Genomic DNA, 19,285 nt, shown 5'->3' on the forward strand with positions numbered 1-19,285 from the left:
ACAAGGTACACAGATATACATGAGGCCAAAACACCTATACACAATAAAATAAAGAGGTTTAAATAAAGTAATTAAATTTAGTAATTTTGTGATGTTAACGCTTCCCTTTTTCTGTTCTTTAGTTGGCAGTAAGGTATCATTCTTTCAACCAGATGATGAAGTAGTTGGTAAGTTGTGTTCACAAGTCCTATTTCAAACCATGTATTTCATTGTCAGCTCATCTTTTATTCTGTGTTATTATTGATGTTCATTATGACCTTACTTAATATGAAAATGCTTTTTTTGGCTGGGGGTATAGCATGTATAAGGCCTAGGGTTCAATCCTAACATTCCAAAAAAATTTTTTTTCCTGGCTTTTGAAATTTGCTGTCAAATATTCATTGCTGAAGAAAAGCGAGAGCTTGACCTCAGTTAGCAGAAGGCTTCAAGCCTGCCCATGTCTGGAGGTTGAAGAGTTACACAGATAGAAAATGGCCAGACCTCATGCTCACCTCGACGCTGGGCTTTCCTGTGTGGTCCCTACTATTTGGGCAGACTGAAATTTCTAGAGTCAGGGGCCTGGGTTTGAAGATTGCTGATGGAGTGGGCCATGTAGAGCCTCTGTTCTCCACCCCAGTCCGAATTCTAGAGAGCTCTGCTACTCCTGTAAAAGCGAAAATTAACCTGAAGCAGTTTATTATTCTTAAATCCTTAATTACTGAAAGAATGTTACAAACATCTGTTCATGCTTGTGTCCCAGACACTCATGAAACATGTGTAGAGCATCACTTTTGTCATTGTCCCTCAGAAACCTTCTTCATCCTCATAGAAAGTGTCCTTCTGAGCCTTGGGAAATGCTGTTAAAGATTAGGTATGTGGGAAGGTGTCTTCAGCTTTCACCCCATGAATTGCTGATTTTATTCTTTTATTTTTCCACCTAAGAAATCAGTAACACTCTGTATTGCTCAAGTTTCCTTGAAACTGACTGGACTCCAGGAAAGTGGGGTTCTGTTGAAGTCACGCATCCTATGATGACAGGGTCCAGGGCATCCTGTGAAGTAAAACGACGGAAGGGGCATCAGGGGCCCAACACTCCAGGTTGGCTGTATGACAGAGGCCATCATCTTTACCGTCACTCCGGAGTGACAAAGGAGAGAGAACAGAGGTGTCGTTGTGTTGCAGGGTTCATGCCAAAATAAGTACAACTGCTTCTCTCCCTTCCTGGTAACTTCAGGAACCTTCCCTGTGACTTTACTGTACAGAATTTACATGAACATAGCTCATCAGGAGTGAATTCTTTTCGGGGCGTTTTTCCCCCCCTTAAACTTCTCATTTTAATTTTTAGGAATTTTGCCCTTGGATTCAGAAGACCCTGGACTCTGTGAAGTCACTCAAGTACATGAGCATTACCTGGGTATGTGGCAGTCCAGTCATTTGGAACTTAGTCTTATTTCACTGGTTTGTCATGTAACTGTTGGCTGGCCATGTGAATATTCCTAGCCTACATTATTTATAAAATTAATGCTTAGACTAAGCATTGTGTAGACCCTCAAGGTTTATTAACATTGCTCATGGCTCTGAAATTATATTTATAATCAGAATTTAAAAATGTCTTACCCTTGGCTTATCTGAGTGTGTGCATGTGTGTGTGTCTGTGTGCATGTGTCATGTCTGTGCATGTGTTGTGTGTGTGTGTGTGTCTGTGTGTCTGTGTTGCTAGAGATGGAAGTTACAGCCTCCAGCCTGTTAAATAAGTGCTATACCATTAGACTCTTTGTTATTAACTAAAACAAAAAAAATGTATAAAATCAGACAGTACTTTGTTGTTTGTTTTTGCTCTTTTGAGGGGCCCACCACCCAGCTCCCAAATAAATTCACACACGGAGGCTTATTCTTACTTATGAATGCCCAGCCTTAGCTTGACTTGTCTCTAGTCAGCTTTCCTTAACTTAAATTATCCTGTCTACCTTTTGCCTCTGGGCTTTTCTCATTCTCTTACTTCTGTAAATCTTACTCTTACTCTGTGGCTTGCTGTGTAGCTGGGTGACTGGCCCCTGGAGTCCTCCTCCTTCTCTGGCTGCTGCTTCTTCTCCTCCTCCCAGATTTCTCCTTCTGTATTCTCTGCCTGCAGCCCCACTAGCCTTTCTCCTGCCTCACTATTGGCTAATGTGGGGATGTACCAAGACAACTCCATGTAGTTAAAAGGAGGTCTATTTGGGGGTAACTTACAGCCAGTAAAGGGGTTGGTTACAGGATCCGGGAGAGGTGAGGTGCAGTTCAGTGGGGTTCTCTGGAGAACGCTGACTCAGTCTTCCCTCCAGCATCTAGGATCATGAGGAACCAAGAGACCCGGCACCTCTGGATCTCTGGTCTCAAGGGCTCCCATCTCAGCCCCATCTCAGGGACAGGTCATAGGTAGCCGTGGCAGTTACCAGAAGCCTCACTAGGGGTAGTACTTCCAGGTCAAAGCTGGAACAGCTACCCACTACAATTGGCCATTCAGTTCTTTATTAGACCATCAGGTGTTTTACACAGGCACAGTAACACAGCTTCACAGAGTTAAACAAATGCAACATAAACAAAAGTAACACACCTTAAAATATTCCCCAACAGTACTTGTCAAAACTCAGGCAGACAAGAGTGAAGAAAGCTTATATTTGGTTTCTGTTGCTAATAGGGTTTGATCAGTATTCAGTTTTATTTTTCATGAGAAATTATATTTTGAGTATTTCCTAAATACATACACACTAACTGAAACTATTGACCAGATACTTCATCGCCTAAGCAGTTAGAGGAGATGAAGAACACTTAGGCCTGCTGTAGAGGCTGCAGAAGTAGAGTGACAGCGGGGGCTGGGGAGGCAGTTCAGTCAGTACAGAGGCTGCACGACTCTGGGAACCTGTGCTCGGAACTGCAGAGGCCACACACCATCCAGAGGCAGTGTGCACACCCTTAACCTCAGTGCTGAGGGAGGCAGGGATAACAGGATCCCTACGGCTGCTGGCCAGCCAGCCTAACCAATCAGGGGGCACCCAAGTTCAATGAGAGCTCTCATCTCAACAAATAGGATGGAGAGTGATTGAGAAAAACAACAAATAACACTGGCCTCCACGTGTGCATGTGCATGGGTGTGTACACTCGGATACACATAAGCACACGTATACAACCAAATGTCCCTCTGGGCAGCAGTGAGCATTGAAAGGGTCCGTTTGCCTGTTCTAAGGTGCTGGAGATGGAATGCAGAGGCCTCCTGTGTGCCAGGCAGGCCACTGTGCCATCATCCGCCTCCCTTCCAGCACTGAAGAATGAAGGCACAGATCAGAAGGGAAAGAGCAAGTCCAAGTATCCGGGTCCGAGCTATAAAGTTCAAGTTCAGAATGATGCTTCTCTTAGTGGTTTATTTCTAAATCAGGAAGATGGATTATAGTCCACAAGTGTACCGAAGTATGTAGTGTGAACAATTGCAGATATTCTTTGAGGAGGAAACCAGGATTCGATGTTTCCTTAGGAGTCCTTTAATCCAGGTGTGGTAGAACATGGCTGCAATCCTAGCATTTAGGCCAGAGACAGAAGGATCTAGAGTTCAAGGCCTGGGCTACAAAGTGAGAGCTTGTCCCAAAACAGGTCAAACCCTATACGAATGACCCCCACTGGGGCTAAAGCGGTGGCTCAGTGGTTGAGAACACTTGCTGCTCTTCTGGAGGACCTGAGTTCAGTTCCCAGCACCCAAGTCAGGCAGCTCACAGCTGCTGCAACTTCAGCTGCAGGGGATCTGACACCCTCTTCTGGCCGCCACGGGCATGCACACACGTGGCACACATACACAGGTGCATGGGCACATACATATAAATAAAAAGAATTCTTTAAAATGTTAACAAATGACCACCAAGAGTGTGACCTTTAGGTGAGAATCCTGGTCACACTCACCATGCACTAACGAGGAGACTCAGCTGGAAAACTGTTCTTTTTGCAGCTCCAGCATTTTATGAGCAGAAGATGATTTCAGTACACTCCATGAAACTTTGCATTGGGAAATCTCAGATTCAACTTGAGTTTCTATTCATGCTTAGCCTGGTGACTGTTTAATGAGAACTCAGCATTCAGTCACTTTCAGTTCAAGTAAGTTTTGTTCTTTCAGCAAACCCAAGAATGGGGTTCCAAATTACCTCCCAAATGTGAATACTGTTTCACAGTACCAGTGATACAGTTCGGATTGTGTAATCCTTTCAGCTAGTTTAGCTATCCTGCTTCTGATTCCTTTTTAAACATTTAGTTATTGTGTGCATGTCTATGGGGTAGCGGGTGACAAGCACGTCACACTGCCTGTGTGACAGTCAGAGGACAACTTGTAGGACTCAGTCACTTCTCTCCTTCTACCACGTGGGCTCCAGATACGGAACTCAGGTCATCAGACTTGGTGGCGTTTTAGCACTGAGCCATCTCTACAGCCCCAACTGTCTTTAGTTCTTCAGGCATTCTGAAAAACTTAAAAATAATTTTTTTTCATTCAAAATTTGGCATACATTTTCAACTGTCTCCCCCTCCCTCTTTTTTTTTCTGGGCCCAAACTGAAAAGAAATATAATGTTCATTTTTACTGTTCATGTAGCTATCACTGATCCATATTTTACTTATTTGTTTAGTCTTTATAACATAATGAGCATTGAGCATCTCATACACAAGCAAGACTCGAGCAGGCGGTTAGAGCCTCTGCCTGCAGTCTGGGGCTGGAAGGACGATGGTTCTGCCACTGAGAGCACTTGCTGTTGTGTCCTGAGGACAAGGACTGTCTCGCCACCTTCTTCTGGCCTCCTGTGGCACGTGACACGTGTGCACACATACATAAATTATAAAAATAATCTTAAAAAAGTTTTTAGAATCTTAAATGCAGTTTCATTGCCCTGAATGTTTTTTGAAGAACTGTATAAATGGTGTGCACATGTGTGATTAGAATTATATATGTGTACTTTTAAATTTCCTTCCTTTTTTTTTTTTTAAACAAGACTCATTGTGTATCCAAAGCTGATCTCAGATTTGTAATTCTCTTACTATTTCAGCCTTCCAAGTGTTGGGATCGTGTCATATGGATAAAATCTTGATAAAATATGATAGACTGAAATGTCACAGGGGGAAATAGTGCCTCCAAATAGAACATACAAGTAAAATGTGTATAGATGAACTTAAGAAGAGATACTTTAGGTCACATATTCAACTATATTACCTATGAGGCCGTAGGCAAACCAATTATTATTCCACACCTAATTTCATAATCAGCAAAATTGGAAGAATAGTATTGGGTAGATAAAAATGAAAGAAAGAAGAACAAATACAGAGATCATTTCTTCTATTATGTACTCAACATGGGTCATTCCTAAAATGACCTCAGAATGTGTATGGATTTCTCCCCACAACAATCAGGTCTACACAAGGCACACCAGGCCTCCTCTGTTCCTATTTAGTTCTCTTTCATTCTGGTGCTGTCTTCCTGGAGATAAAATAGATGTCACAGGTTGAGGGCTCAGTCCCACAAGACTACCTTCATTTGTGACGTAGTCACAAGTGTGGGCCTTCAGGAATTCTGAGAGTCAGGGTTCCCACTCTAGGCTCATTTAATTTCTAAGACTGGCCAAGTGAGCTGAGGCTGGGGCTGTAGAGATGGCTCAGTGGTTAAAGAGTATGTGTTGCTCTTCCAGAAGACCTAAGTTTGATTGCCAGCACCCATACATCTGTAACTCCAGTTCCAGGGGAATCTGATGCCCTCTTCTGACCTCGGAGAGCACCAGGCATGTCTGTAGTGCATATACAACATGCAGGCAGAACACTAACACAGAAATAAAATGACTAGATGTCATTTTAAATTTGTAAAGAACTGAAGATAATGCATTTACTGGTTTACTGAAAAGGATACAAATAAACACAAATGAAGATATGCACAGGTCACAGTCTCTCTCTCTCTCTCTCTCTCTCTCTCTCTCTCTCTCTCTCTCTCACACACACACACACACACACACACACACACACACACACACATTCCTTTTGGGTGTGGGCAGGACCCCCACTAGACTGGAGTCTTCCTATCTACCAGGCAAGGCATGTCAGAGTGTTATAGGCAGATCAACTCCAAGACCAGAACAGCAGTAAATTAGAGTGTATGAAGTCAGAGGGACTCTGCTTTCCAAAGCTTGCTTCTGAACTGACATACCCCAGCAATATTAAAGACCACATTCTACTTCATCGATCAGACAACCAAGGACAAAAGGTCCAACTACTTTAATAAAAGATACGCTTCTAGTCATTTAGAAAATAAAATGGGCAGTGGGAGTTATGACCAGGAACCAAGGATGAGAGCACATATGTAAGTCATGGTTGTCCTGAAGAGTTTCATAAAGAAGTACTCTATATAGTACTTGGTGTGTTCTTTCTCCTTCCATTCCCAGCTCATTAGGGAATTTTCACCATATCATGTGAATGCTCTGTCTGCCCACTAGGTGGCATTAGTCTGTTGTTAACACACTGCTGATTGCTCTGTGACCAGGTCATATGAAAAGTGTGATTCGCTGATTTGAGATAAAATCAGAAAGGATTGCTTTTAGGGTGACAACACCACAGTTTATGTGAACACAAGAATTAGTCAAAATGTGAGGAAACAGCTTAGTGAGCAGATCATACAGAGCTTTTATTTTTTAGTTTATTATCCCATTGGGGGCGTATTATTTAATTTTGAGACAAGTCGCACTATGTAGCCCTGGATTGCCTGGACTCACTCTATAAATCAGGTTGGCCTCAAACTCACAGAGATCTGCCTACCAAGTTCTGGGATTAAATGTGTACGTCATGATACCCAGGTATATTTTGAGATTTTAAAACTTAGGAATTTGTATTTTTTTTCCTAAGTGCAGTAGAGAGGCATTGATGAGATTTTAGGAAAAGAAGTGCTAGGATATTATTTATATGTTGTTTGGTTTTGCTTTTACATGCAGTGTGTGGGTGCGTACACGTGTGTGCATGCACACCATGGCCCATGTGTGTCGGCCAGAGGATAACTTACAGAAGTCAGTTCTCCTTCCACCATGTGGTTTCTGGGGGTTGAATTCAGGTCATCAAGAGTGGCATCGAGCGCCTTTACCTGCTGAGCCATCTTGCCAGCCCATTTTGTTTTCCAGTCAGGGTCTTGCTATTGTAGCTCAGGCTGGTTGTTAACTCATAATCCCCCTGCTGCAGCTTCCCAAGTACTGTGATCATCGTGCAGCACCATGTCCAACTAATGGATTTAAAATGTCATCCAGCACTGCTCTTCTTAAAGACATCAGTAAAGTGATTGAAAAGGAGAGTTATCAAGTTGAAAAATGTTGAACAACTGTAGTCTGAAATAAAAGAATACTCCAAACTCTAAAACTTGGGAGTACCAGCATGATGCCACAAGTCAGACACTCCACACCTAGTTTCCTGTGACAGGTTACAGCCAAAATGAAGGCACACTAAAAATACTGCATAAAATTACTTTCAAAGACATGGCCCCAAAGTTAATAGCACTGGCTGCTCTTTTGGAGGACCTGGGTTTGGTTCCCAGCACCCATGTGGTGACTCACAACTGTTTGTGACTCCAGTTTCACTTGTCCCAACGCCCTCTTCTGCCCTCGGTGGGCACTACACACAAGCAGTGTACAGACGTATGGGAAGGCGATACACACAAACCTGAAATAAATTCATCTTTAAGAATAAAAGTACTTTCAAGCTATATCCATAAAATATATGTGAAACAAATAAATGTTATGTTTGGAATTGGGTCCTGTCTGCAATAGCTCACTGTGTATATGCAAATGTTCTGAAATCCAACACACTTCTTGTCTCAAGCATTCTGCAGGATGCTCAGCTTGTAATATTTGCTGCATATAAACAGATGACTCATCTGAAATATATTAAAAATTCCCATAAAACAATAAACAGCAAAGTAGAAAACTTGACCAAGACTTCAGCAGTCACTTCCTAAAAGGCCTCTGAAGGCCAGCGGACCTGAGAGGAGAGGCAGTCATGGTAGAGCCAATGACAGTCACAGGAAGAGCCATCACACCCCGACAGTACCAGTGATGGCCGGAGATCTCCGCAGCAGGTGCCTTTGCTGGACTGTTCCCCTCTCCAAGTCAACGCTCTGACATTCTCAGTGTTATTTTAACTGCCAAACGCGGGAAACAAGTGTTCATCAGCTAAGAAATGAATAAACAAGCAAGGATTTCCACACGGGCCAGGCCTCCCTAACGAGGACAAGGAAATGTCTGTTATACTAATGTGGGGCTCAGGAAGTTGTCCTCTGCTGTTTGCACACGCCTGTGTCATGTACACACATCATACATGGGAAAGAAGAACTTTAAAAACTATGAAATATAACAAAGCAAAGTAGAAAAGCATGCATGGTCCTGCACAGACAGGTTCAGAATCAGGCAGAAGTGCTAACTATAAAGGGATACGGTCATGATGAACTCAGAAGGAGGGCATGAAACCGTGAGAGCTGTAGAGCGCAGGGCTGAGACACCAGGTACTGGCTGCTCACCAGGAAGGCTGTGCATCTTACAGTCGGTCCTGCAGCTGTGCTTTATGTTCTCTCTGAATGTATTTTATCTCCTGACAGTCCTATGAGAACGGCTCTTCCATGCATAAGAATCAAAACAGGGAAATTAATGTAAGTGATAAAGGAGGAGACTAGAGCTGGGTCAGCGGTCCATGGTGGTAGAGATGAGTCTGACTGGATCTAAGAGTTGGTACCGATGAACTCACTAATGAATTGTTTCTTTATGTTTCTAAATGTTCGTTGTGATAGTTCATAAACCAGAAAAGGTTTCGTGGCCAGAAGCTGCCGGAGCCATTCGGGATGGTGTCCGAGCCTGCACAGCTCTGTATTACCTTTCTCATCTCTCTCCTGGAAAGTCCGTGCTGATCATGGATGGAGCAAGCGTGAGTCCAGTTGATTTTGTTTTTATACCAGTACACCGTAAACATAGGAACTGCGGGACAGCTGTGTCTGCAGATACCCTTCTGTGTCATTCAATCGTTAGATCTCTCCTCCATTTTATCCTATAGACAGCTTTTATCAATAGCATGTCGAACCTGGACTTAGTGTGGCCAGCTTCTAACTCCTCTAAATCCACCAGTCTTTAAAAAGCAAGGCAAGACTTTTGTTTCTCCCTTCTCTTTTTCAGTGGTGGTGATCAACCCAAGGTCTGGTGCATGCTAGGCAAGTGTCCTACCAGTAGGCTCTCCCAGCCAGGCCTTTTTACGCATTGCTATTGCTCAGAGTCATGAGTCTGTGGAGTCTCATGGAACTCTCAACAAGGTTTAAACTATAACCCCAGTGCTTACTTATGCTAGGAAGGGGGTTGGCATTTTTCCGGTGGGTCAATACAAGCTTAAACTGTGCTCAAGTGTACTACATGTCACCAAAAAACCCCTAAGACGCTACATGATCCATTAAAAAAAGGTGTAAAACTTAGGGTAAAATCAGTTTTATTTTTTAACAGAATGTTGATGAAAGCCACAGTTCTGGGGGGTGTGCAGAAATGCCTTCAGCACTGACTGTAGACTGACACCCAACATCAGGAGAGTAGTGTTTTCCTAATTCTTACCCGTGGATCCAAAGATGGTACTTCTGAAGCGCCGTGATCTTGAAAGCAGTGTAATTACATTCCCATCCGTGCTGTGCAGCTAGCTTAGACTAACAATGCCCTTAGGGGCTACTGTTCCTCTCCACGCCATGTTTCTGAACATGGTCCTCCACCCTTGGACTTCCGTGTGCGGTTACAGTAGAGTCTGACCTCGAATTTCTGAAGGAAGCTTGCCCTGCTAAGCTTGAGTGTATTATTTCTTTGTTCTATTATGTAACATTTTAAAATATATTAAAGTAATGCTAAAGAATTATGTGTTAAATGGTATGTCCTCTCACCTGTATCTATGAACCCATTGATATGTATTTCCACACAGGCATTTGGCACAATAGCCATTCAGTTAGCACACCATAGAGGAGCCAAGGTGATTTCTACAGCATGCAGCCTGGAAGACAAGCAACATCTTGAGAGGATTAGGCCTTCTATAGGTGCGTTACATGTTACATTACTCAGTATAGACCATTTAAAATATGAATTTTTTTTAAAGATTTATTTATTTATTATATATACAGTGTTCTGCCTGCATGTATGCCTGCAGGAAGAGGGCACCAGATCTCATTACAAATGGTTGTGAGCCACCATGTGGTTGCTAGGAATTGAACTCAGGACCTCTGGAAGAACAGCCAGTGCTCTTAACCTCTGAGCCATCTCTCCAGCCCTAAAATATGAAATCTTGCAGGGAAAGCAAAACCAGTAGCCAGCCATGGTGTCTCTTTGCCTGTAATCCTAACACTCAGTGGAGTGAGGCAGGAGAATCCCGAGTTCAAAGGCAGCCTGAGCTACCCCTTGAGATCTTGTCTCAGAAAAATGAAAAAATTACTGAAGTGTCTTGTTACTGATATTTGTGTATTGGTTTCCATGGTGCTGACGATCAACCCAGGCCTCATGCATGCTAGGCAGTGCCTACCTCTGGGCTCCATCTTTAGCCCTGTTTAAGGCTCTAAACCCACACCCTTTACATCTTCTGTTTTCCTTCTTTGTCCTGTTGTTTCCGACTTCACCAGGTCTGAATTAAATCAACTCTGATACAATTTAGAAACACCAGTTGCTTCTTCTGTTTCAGCCAGTCAGTCGATAGGGTTTCACATCACTCTGTGCATTTCTCAGCCTCTGTCTGCCTTCTGTAAAATGCTGAGGAGCAGGTGACCCGTGTCACATAAACACAGGCAGATGGGCTGGAAACGTCCAGGCCATGGTGGAGGCTGGCAGCCTCTCAACAAATTGAACTTATCTAGAGAAGAAAAAGATGGAGACCAGAGGACAGTGGGAAGTCAGATAGGGAGAGACTGGACTGGAGAAAGTAACGGATGGAAAGCAAAAACAATCAGAGTGAAAGGGCAGGGCGGTCTGGGAAAGCCAGGGGAAATGGGGATGCTCCCTCGTCAAGTCCTCGGGCCTCGCTGCACAGCCAGTAGGTACTTGCAGAGACCTGAACTGACTTCTCTAAGACAGGACAGGACCCCTGGAAGAAGAGTCCAGCCCATCTAACACGGAAGCCCAAGCTGTTTCCTTGGTTACAGTTTGTACCTGACAAAGATAAACCAAAACAGAAGGAAGGTAATAGAGCTGAGGGAGGCGGAAAGGATGGAGAATGAAGATCTAAAAACAGAACTGGGGAGGGGGATGGCACAGTGGTTAAAGCAGTTGCCACTCAGCAGGAAGGCCAGAGTTCAGATCTTTGGAACCCATGTGCCTAGAATCAGCACTCAGGAGGTAGAGACTGGGCAGGGTCCCCGGGGAAGCTGGCTAGCTAAAGTAGCTCCAGGCATGAGCCACAGATTCTGTGGGAAACCCTATTTCACCAAATACAAACATGGATGGGCCAGTGAGATGGCCCGGGGGCCAAGGCACTTGCCACCAAGTACCTTCCTTGGGACCCACATGGTGGAAAGAGAAAAATGATTCCCACAAGTTGTTCTCTGAGCTCCACGTGTGCTATGGTGCACATGTGCACACTTGCACACAATGCACACAATAAATGTAATACAAAGTAGGTGGGGGTTTTTTGTTTTGTTTAATGGAGAACAGTTGAGGAACATTCCCAGTGTGGACTTTAGCCTCACACTGAAGGTCATATGTGTGCGTGTACAACACCTACGTACATCTGCAAATGTTCATATACATACAGAGAGAAAAGAGAATGGGGGTCTCAGTTGTAGTTTGGAAAGAATCCTATCTATCATGTATGAAAACATGTTTCATCTCCAGCACAGGAAGACAGGGAGAGAAGCTAAGATGGAAGAAAAGAGCTCAAACTGTATTCTTGGAAATGTTTCCTATTGGCTAATTCTGCCCTTCCTGAATTGCTTCAGCACCTTTTTTAGAAGGTGTTTTGTTTTAGGATTTACTTTTATTTGTGTGTATGTATGCCACGTGTGTGCCGGTGCTGGCCGAGTCCAAGGCCGGGCACCAGGTCGCCCACAGCTGGACTTGGCAGCCTTTGAGTTGTCTGCCACAGATGCTGGGAACCTGCAGTGCTGGGAACCTGCAGCGGAGCTCAGGCGCTCTGCGAGAGCAGTGAGAGCTCTTAGTGTGTGAGCTCACCCAGCCCTGCCTCTGCACTCTTAGCCTGTCCCCCTAGCCCCTCTCTCCATTTTTGCCCCATCTCATCACCAAAAGTCATAGATTGCTGCTAGACTAAGCCTCTCACCTGAACAGCTCCAAAAGACATTTTTCTCAACAAGATGTTAAAAACCAAAATGAAATATAATTATATCCTCATTGTTTCAAATTCTAAGAAACTTTTTTCAATTCTCTGTATAGTTTTGTTGTACTATTAACATAATTCATTGTTCTATTGCTGTAATTGTTTTAAGAGTTAAGGACATCACTCAGTAGTAGACTGATTTCTTGTCATCCATAAGGTCAGGGTTTGCCCACACCCCTCACCCAGCACCACACACACAAAAAGAATGTGTGTGTCTGTATATTTAGTTAATGCAACCAGTTAAAAGTAGCGTGGTCTCCCTAACTCTCCCCAAACCGTCACATTCCTTTTCCTTACTTTCAGGACTGTTCTCCATTTTGGGGGGCTAGAGGAGAATGGGGGAGGGTGGGTTTCCATGATTAAGGATGGATTAAATGACTTCTGAAAGATGACTACCATGGTGTACAATGATGCAGCTCTGGATACTAGGGAATCTCAAGAAGCTTAAGAAACTGTCTGCTCTCACTGGTGCCCTGATGTGTGTGTGTGCTGGGTCTGGGCCTCTGTGCTCACGTTCCCAGGTCTGGCTGTCTAGCCTGTGTTCATGGACAGCTGACCTCTGTCAGCAGAACAGCCTTGGGCCAAAATGTACTCATGTTCATTTTACTGAATATGCCAACCTCTCCTTGACATTGATCCTTATCAATCAATACTGAAATCCTTGAGAAAGAAATTAAGCAGAATTGACATTTTCCTTTAAATTTAATAAATGTTGAAACTATTTCAGAAAATAGACACTGGCTTTTCTTTTCCCTTCCTCCTGATTCCTCTCCTTGACAGCCCGCGTGATTGACGTGTCTAATGGGAAAGTCCATGTTGCTGAAAGCTGTTTGGAGGAAACAGGTGGCCTGGGAGTAGATATTGTCATAGATGCAGGAGGTGGGTACCTATGCCATGAGCAGCCTGTGTGATCTTTTTAATTGCATAAATTGCAGAAAGAGTATAACTGGGAACTAATTATTACTGCATTCATAAAATCGGATGTCTCATTTAAGAGTTTGTTTTTAATTAAGAACTCATCTATTTAAAGTGTAACTCCTTCACTTGATTCCCATCATCAACCCTGTCCTCTGGAAGAGGGAGCATGCCTTTTAAGCCTTAGGCACTGAAGCTTCAACAGCAAAAGATGAGTATCTGTAAGAAGCCTGTCACCATGACCAGTGTACTCCGTTGGTCCCCAGTAATACACACCTACCCAGCATGTCACAGCCACTTGTACTGTGTGGCTGCCCTCTGCTGGATGGGGAAAAACAAGTTTGTACCATTCACTTTCTTGAACTTTTTAAATTTAACTTGGGTCTATTTCACACCTAACCTGTGCACTTTTAGGTGGCACCACTACTCCTGAAGGATTAGTGTTGTGAGTTGCACAACAATTCTATTTGTATTTTATTGTGAGTACAACTATAGCCATCGTGTGTTCCTTTCTAATCTGTTTTCCAGGATCTGAAATTGACTCATAAAAATCATCAGTGGAAGTGAACAGTGTACTTTAGTGTGGTCACTTTCCAAATGTGTGTTTCAGTGCGTGTGACTCAGTATTTTAAAGAGAGTAGTTCGTCCACAGTATTAAGCTACGGTTGTTAGAATTAGCATGACATATAATGTTGTAGTACATTACCTTGCTTGTTTCCAAATCAAAATTTATTTTGTTTGCATTTAATTTTAATTAAGTCTAGAGTACATTTTGGTGTAGCTTAAAGTTAACTAAATTTGCCTTTTATTAAGAAAATTATTTCTTGCTGTATAAAAAAGACTAATATGCAAAATAAATTTTGTCAGATTTTTATAAAATATACCTTTTCTCTCTTTCTTAACTATTCATTTGTAAGTGAGATTATATAGTAAAGATGATGAACCAGCTGTAAAATTACAACTACCACATAAGCATGACATCATCACACTTCTTGGTGTTGGAGGCCATTGGGTAACAACAGAAGAAAACCTTCAGGTATTATCAGAAATAATGAAGCCTTGCTATTAACCAACTACAGTCATTAGCAAAGAACAGTATGAGTTCTAATTACACCTATATTTAAAGGAATGTAGTCTCTTTTCTATGTTAGCTACAGACTGGCCATTCTATTCTATTCTATTCTATTCATTCTATTCTATCGGGCAGGGAAGTCCATGCAGTTAGAATGAATTATAATTGTATTTAGTTCATTGTACACAGTGGCCTCTGGATTTTTAAATTGTATTTCAAATTACACTTTTATCTGTGTGTGCATATGTATGTGCAAGGGAAGCCAGAGATAAACATCTGGTACCTACCGCTCTCATTCTCCACCTTATCTTTTGAGAGGTCTCTCATTGAGCCTGGAGTTTGCTAGTTTGGCTAGACTGGCTGGCATCAGGCCCAGATCTCCTCCCATTGTGTCTCCAGCAATGGGATTACAGGTGTGCACGCTGCACCTGGCCTTTTGCATGGGTACTGGTGTTGTATAGCGTCAGCCATCTCTCAGACTCTAAGAATTTGCTTTCTAGTAACTTAGCAATTGTAATATTTATAAATAATATTATCATAATTTAATAAATAAAATTGATATTACTATATATGTGTATAGGTTAATTACCTCCCAAGCTTCTGTTTTTTTAACAGAATTCTTAATTGAATATTTATATCATAGCTAATTATAAATTCTACAATCTAATATACCAGTCTAGACTTCCCAACATACAAAGGTGACCAACAGTAGCCAGAGGCCACCTATAGAAACCTATCATATACATAACTCTACCATTTTCTCCCCGAGAGTCCACACTGGCCCGGCATCTGCCTTGTCCTAGCTATTTCGTCATGACATAGGGAGGAAAACATAACAGTTAGTAAACAGCTGTTAAAGCGTGTAGCTGAGTTTGGTGGTTTCTACAATGTTTGCTTTGCATTAAAGGTTTTCTGCTTCAAGCACCTTCATGCTGTTGAACTTAATAGTAGTTGTTTTGTCTTTGTTTCTTCTATCAAAGTTGGACCCTCCAGATAGCCACTGCCTTTTCCTCAAGGGAGCAACGGTGGCTTTCCTTAATGATGAAGTCTGGAATTTGTCAAATTCACAACAGGGAAAATATCTTTATATCCTTTTTTCTACTAATTTGAATTGCTAGCTTGGAATTTGCCTCGCACTCTACTCATAAACTCATTCAGTGTAACCATAAGAAGTTACAATTAGCTGTGAGCTTTCCTTGAGCATGTCTGGCAGAGGGACAGTAGGTATCTTACATTCATTCAAGCAGTAAATCTATGAGGCATGACTAAAGTCTCTCCATTTCACAGGTGAAGAGACTGTCAGGAGGTTACAGGGAGCAAGAGACAGAATCACACCCTGGGGTCTAATTCCTTCTGAACGGGAGGTAATAAGACAGGTGGAATATTTTCTTTTGTTTTAAACCTGGTATTGCATGGTACTTTAAGAGGTAGCATGCTTAACTCCTAAGATGGTACCACTGTACAAAATATTCCAAAATGTTTACAGTTGAATTTTACAAGTACCAATACTGGGAAATTCATTTTTTAGATTTTTTTTTTTTTTTTTTTTTTTTTTTTTTTTTTTTTTTTTTTTTTTTTTTTTGCCTAATGTGTGTATGTCTGTATTTGGGTCTATGCCTGCATGATGTCTATGCACATGGTGCCCAAGGAGACCAGGGGGTCAGGTCCCCTGAAACTCAAGTTACAGACACTTGTGAGTTGCCACGAGAGTGCTGGGAACTGAACCTGGGTCCTCTGTAAATATAGCAAGTGATCTTACCTATAAGCCATCTCTCCAGACCTTCATGTTTCTTTTTAACTTTTTCTCCATATGGATATAATTTTGATTGCTTAGGGGTCCCGAGGGATAGAGTCCATAAGAGCTGGGAGGTATGGCTTGGCAGCAGGGGCAGGAACCTGGGTTAACACAGTTTTATCTACACATGGGAAGCCGAGAGAGAGCAGGAAGCAGGGATGAGGCCATAATCCATCAAAGCCCACTTCCTGTGAAGTACTTCCTTCCAATACTTCGAGAATACAACCATCTGGGGACCAAGTCTTCAAGTACATGAGCCAATGGGGACATTTTTTCACTCAAACTATCATATGGTAGTTATGTGCTTAACACATAAGTACATATGTATTACTTAGCTTTTTTCCCATATTTTTTGAAGTAAATGAATTTATGCAAACAAATTGAACCTGGTATCAACCAAATTAATTGATAAAAGTTTACTCCCTGTAAAAGGTGTACGTGCTGAATGCCATGCATAATACCTAAGTGAAAACCATGCATGACTCCATGAACTGTTGCTTGGGGATAATCTCGGTCACTGCTTACATGCCAGTCTGTGCTATCAACACTTGTCTTTAGAAGGTTCTGCTCCTGTCAGACCTTAGCTCTCAACCATCCATTCCTCTGTTTTAGAAGTGATTGACAGTTTCTAGTTGCTGGAATACCACTTTGAATTTGAAAGTACAAAACTTTTTTTAAAAGAAAAATAGAAGTGACCAGGCCAGCATCTTGTATTTACTGAATTTATTATTTAGTCCTCTTTCTATTAAGTTACCACCTTAACAACCCTTCCAGTTACGCATCTTAAGAGACGTGATGGAGAAGTTATCAGCTGGTATTTTCAGGTATGCCAAAAAAAAACACAAAAAACCTAAATCATTGTTATTTTTCTATTCTCAAGGAAAAGTAGGCGTGTTTTTTTCCAGTTTTTTTGTTTTTGTTTTTGTTTTGTTTTTTCCCAGCGCTGAGGACCAAACCCAGGGCCTTGCGCTTGCTAGGCAAGCGCTCTACCACTGAGCTAAATCCCCAACCCCCCCCCTTTTTTTTTTTTTTTTTTTGGTTTTTCGAGACAGGGTATCTCTGTGTTGCTTTGTGCTTTTTCCTAGAACTCGCTTTGGAGACCAGGCTGGCCTTGAACTCACAGAGATCTGCCTGCCTCTGCCTCCCAAGTGCTGGGATTAAAGGCGTGCGCCACCACCGCCCAGCTTTTATTCCAGTTTTATAGTATACCTAGTACCTCTACTTTTTATTCACTTTAGATAAGTAGCTGTTCTTTCAGATACATATCTCAAAATGTACCTGGTTGTACACCAATGAGTATACCCACAGATTTTTTTATTTTATTTCATGTGCACTGGTGTGAGGGTGTCAGATCCCCTGGGACTGGAGTTACAGACAGTTGTGAGCTGCTGTGTGGATGCTGGGAATTGAACCCAGGTCCTCTGGAAGAACAACCAGTGCTCTTAACTGCTGAGCCGTCTCTCCTGCCCTCCCACAGATTTTTATCTTGTGCCTTTTCTCTCCTCAACTTTTTCTGTATCTCACCTTTCCCTTTCCTTCATCTCTCTTGCCAGAGAATTTGAAGTAATTCATAGCTTGACAAGAGGAAAAAAGTACCATGTTTGTTTAAATTGGGTTTTGGTATCACTTATAAAGTAAAGAGATAGAGTGGTATATTTTTCTTTCAAAACTTAAACACTTTTAGCCCAATGTTGTGGAACATACCTGTATTCACAGCCCTGGAGGGCTAAGGCAGGGATCATGAGTTCTAGGCCATACTGTGCTGTCAAAGAAGACCAACCCTGTCTTTAAAGAAGAAAAAAAAAGAGCCAGGCATGGTGACGCACGCCTTTAGTGCCAGCACTTGAGAGGCAGAAGCAGGCAGATCTCTGTGAGTTCAAGGCCAGCCTGGTCTATAGAGTGAGTTTCAGGCCTAGAAACACATATACACTCGAAAGAAAGAAAGAGAGAGAGAGAGAGAGAGAGAGAGAGAGAAAGAAAAGAAAGAAAGAAAGAAAGAAAGAAAGAAAGAAAGAAAGAAAGAAAGAAAGAAAGAAAGAAAGGAAATTACTTCTTTAAAACCATAAAAATATTAATGGATGAGTTTGTAATTTTGTTTGGATTTTAATTTTCATTTATTTTGATAGGTGAATAGCTCAGGCTGATCTGGAACTCACAGATTCACCTGCCTTTGCCTCTCCAGTGATGGACTAAAGGAATGTGCCACTACCACGCTGTTTGGATTATTTAGATGAATACAATCAAACTGTAACCAAATGTATGACCTGCTGTATCTGTGCCTGTGCCTGACATTTCTAATCATTCTTCCTCCTCAGACCGCTACTTGATGAGCCCATTCCACTGTATGAGGCAAAAGCTTCCATGGAAATTGTTCAGAAAAATCAAGAAAGAAAAAAGCAAGTTGTTCAATTTTAATTTTATTTCCCAGACCTCAGTTGGATGTACACATACCAGTATATGAAGCCAGTTTTCTTTGGAAATTGTTGAGAAAAATCAAGGAAGATCAAACAAGTTTTTCTATTTTTAAGCCTGTTTTCCTGCCATAATAAGATGCTTGGTTATTTGACATATTTGAAAAATACTTGCAAAATTAATGTGCAAAAAAAAATCCAGATTTTTTTAGTATCTGAAGGGGATATTCCAAAAACCTTTTTTTGTTATTTTATCTATACATTTGCCTCTGCTATAAAATTCTTTCCATAAAGAAAACTGCTTTCAGCAAAAGCCACACTATTCTATCAATACATCCGTCACAAGCTTTTGCTATACCATGAAAATGTTATTTGATTTTGTATCAACTCCATTCTCAACACCTTCCTTAACAAGCCTTTGCTGTCATTATTTTAGCATTTGAGTGTATTTTCCGATTTCAAAGTAATCCATTGGCATTTAAAATTTTTTAAAAACATTCATTCACTCTGAATTTCTCCAGTATCCTACAGAATCATAGTACCAGGTCCTGTAATAGTGGCAGAGCATTTGCATAGAGGGCCGGGTGGCCGGGCACTGGAGACAAGGATGGAAGAGTTGACCTGAGCCTAGCTTGAAGCTTGAGCGTTGTTCTGTGGGTGCTCTGTTGAGCAGTGGAGTGCAGCAAGGCCTGCCATCACCACCTCTCTCAGAATGACCTTGCTGCTTCTCTGAAGAAGTAGCTGCCCACCG

General features: G+C 42.0%; 1 protein-coding gene across 3 annotated transcripts in view; it reads left to right on the forward strand.

Annotated features, from left to right (window-relative positions):
* Window positions 1–18,948, forward strand: part of Cryzl1 (crystallin zeta like 1) — a 41,004-nt gene extending 22,056 nt beyond the window's left edge. For 2 of the 3 annotated variants that reach the window (XM_059276971.1, XM_059276972.1), the window contains 9 exons: window positions 123–167; window positions 1,325–1,393; window positions 8,794–8,927; window positions 9,951–10,062; window positions 13,122–13,220; window positions 14,174–14,292; window positions 15,309–15,414; window positions 16,902–16,947; window positions 18,439–18,948. In XM_059276971.1, the coding sequence (XP_059132954.1) occupies window positions 123–167; window positions 1,325–1,393; window positions 8,794–8,927; window positions 9,951–10,062; window positions 13,122–13,220; window positions 14,174–14,292; window positions 15,309–15,414; window positions 16,902–16,947; window positions 18,439–18,538 (830 nt within the window). In that variant the 3' untranslated portion in view covers window positions 18,539–18,948. Of the gene's footprint in view, window positions 1–122; window positions 168–1,324; window positions 1,394–8,793; window positions 8,928–9,950; window positions 10,063–13,121; window positions 13,221–13,784; window positions 14,012–14,173; window positions 14,293–15,308; window positions 15,415–16,901; window positions 16,948–18,438 lie in introns of those variants that run through there. The other variant, XM_059276973.1, reaches the window with a different exon arrangement.
* Window positions 18,949–19,285: the final 337 nt, after the last annotated feature.

Source organism: Peromyscus eremicus, chromosome 12 (genome assembly GCF_949786415.1).
Source record: "Peromyscus eremicus chromosome 12, PerEre_H2_v1, whole genome shotgun sequence".
NCBI lineage: Eukaryota > Metazoa > Chordata > Mammalia > Rodentia > Cricetidae > Peromyscus > Peromyscus eremicus.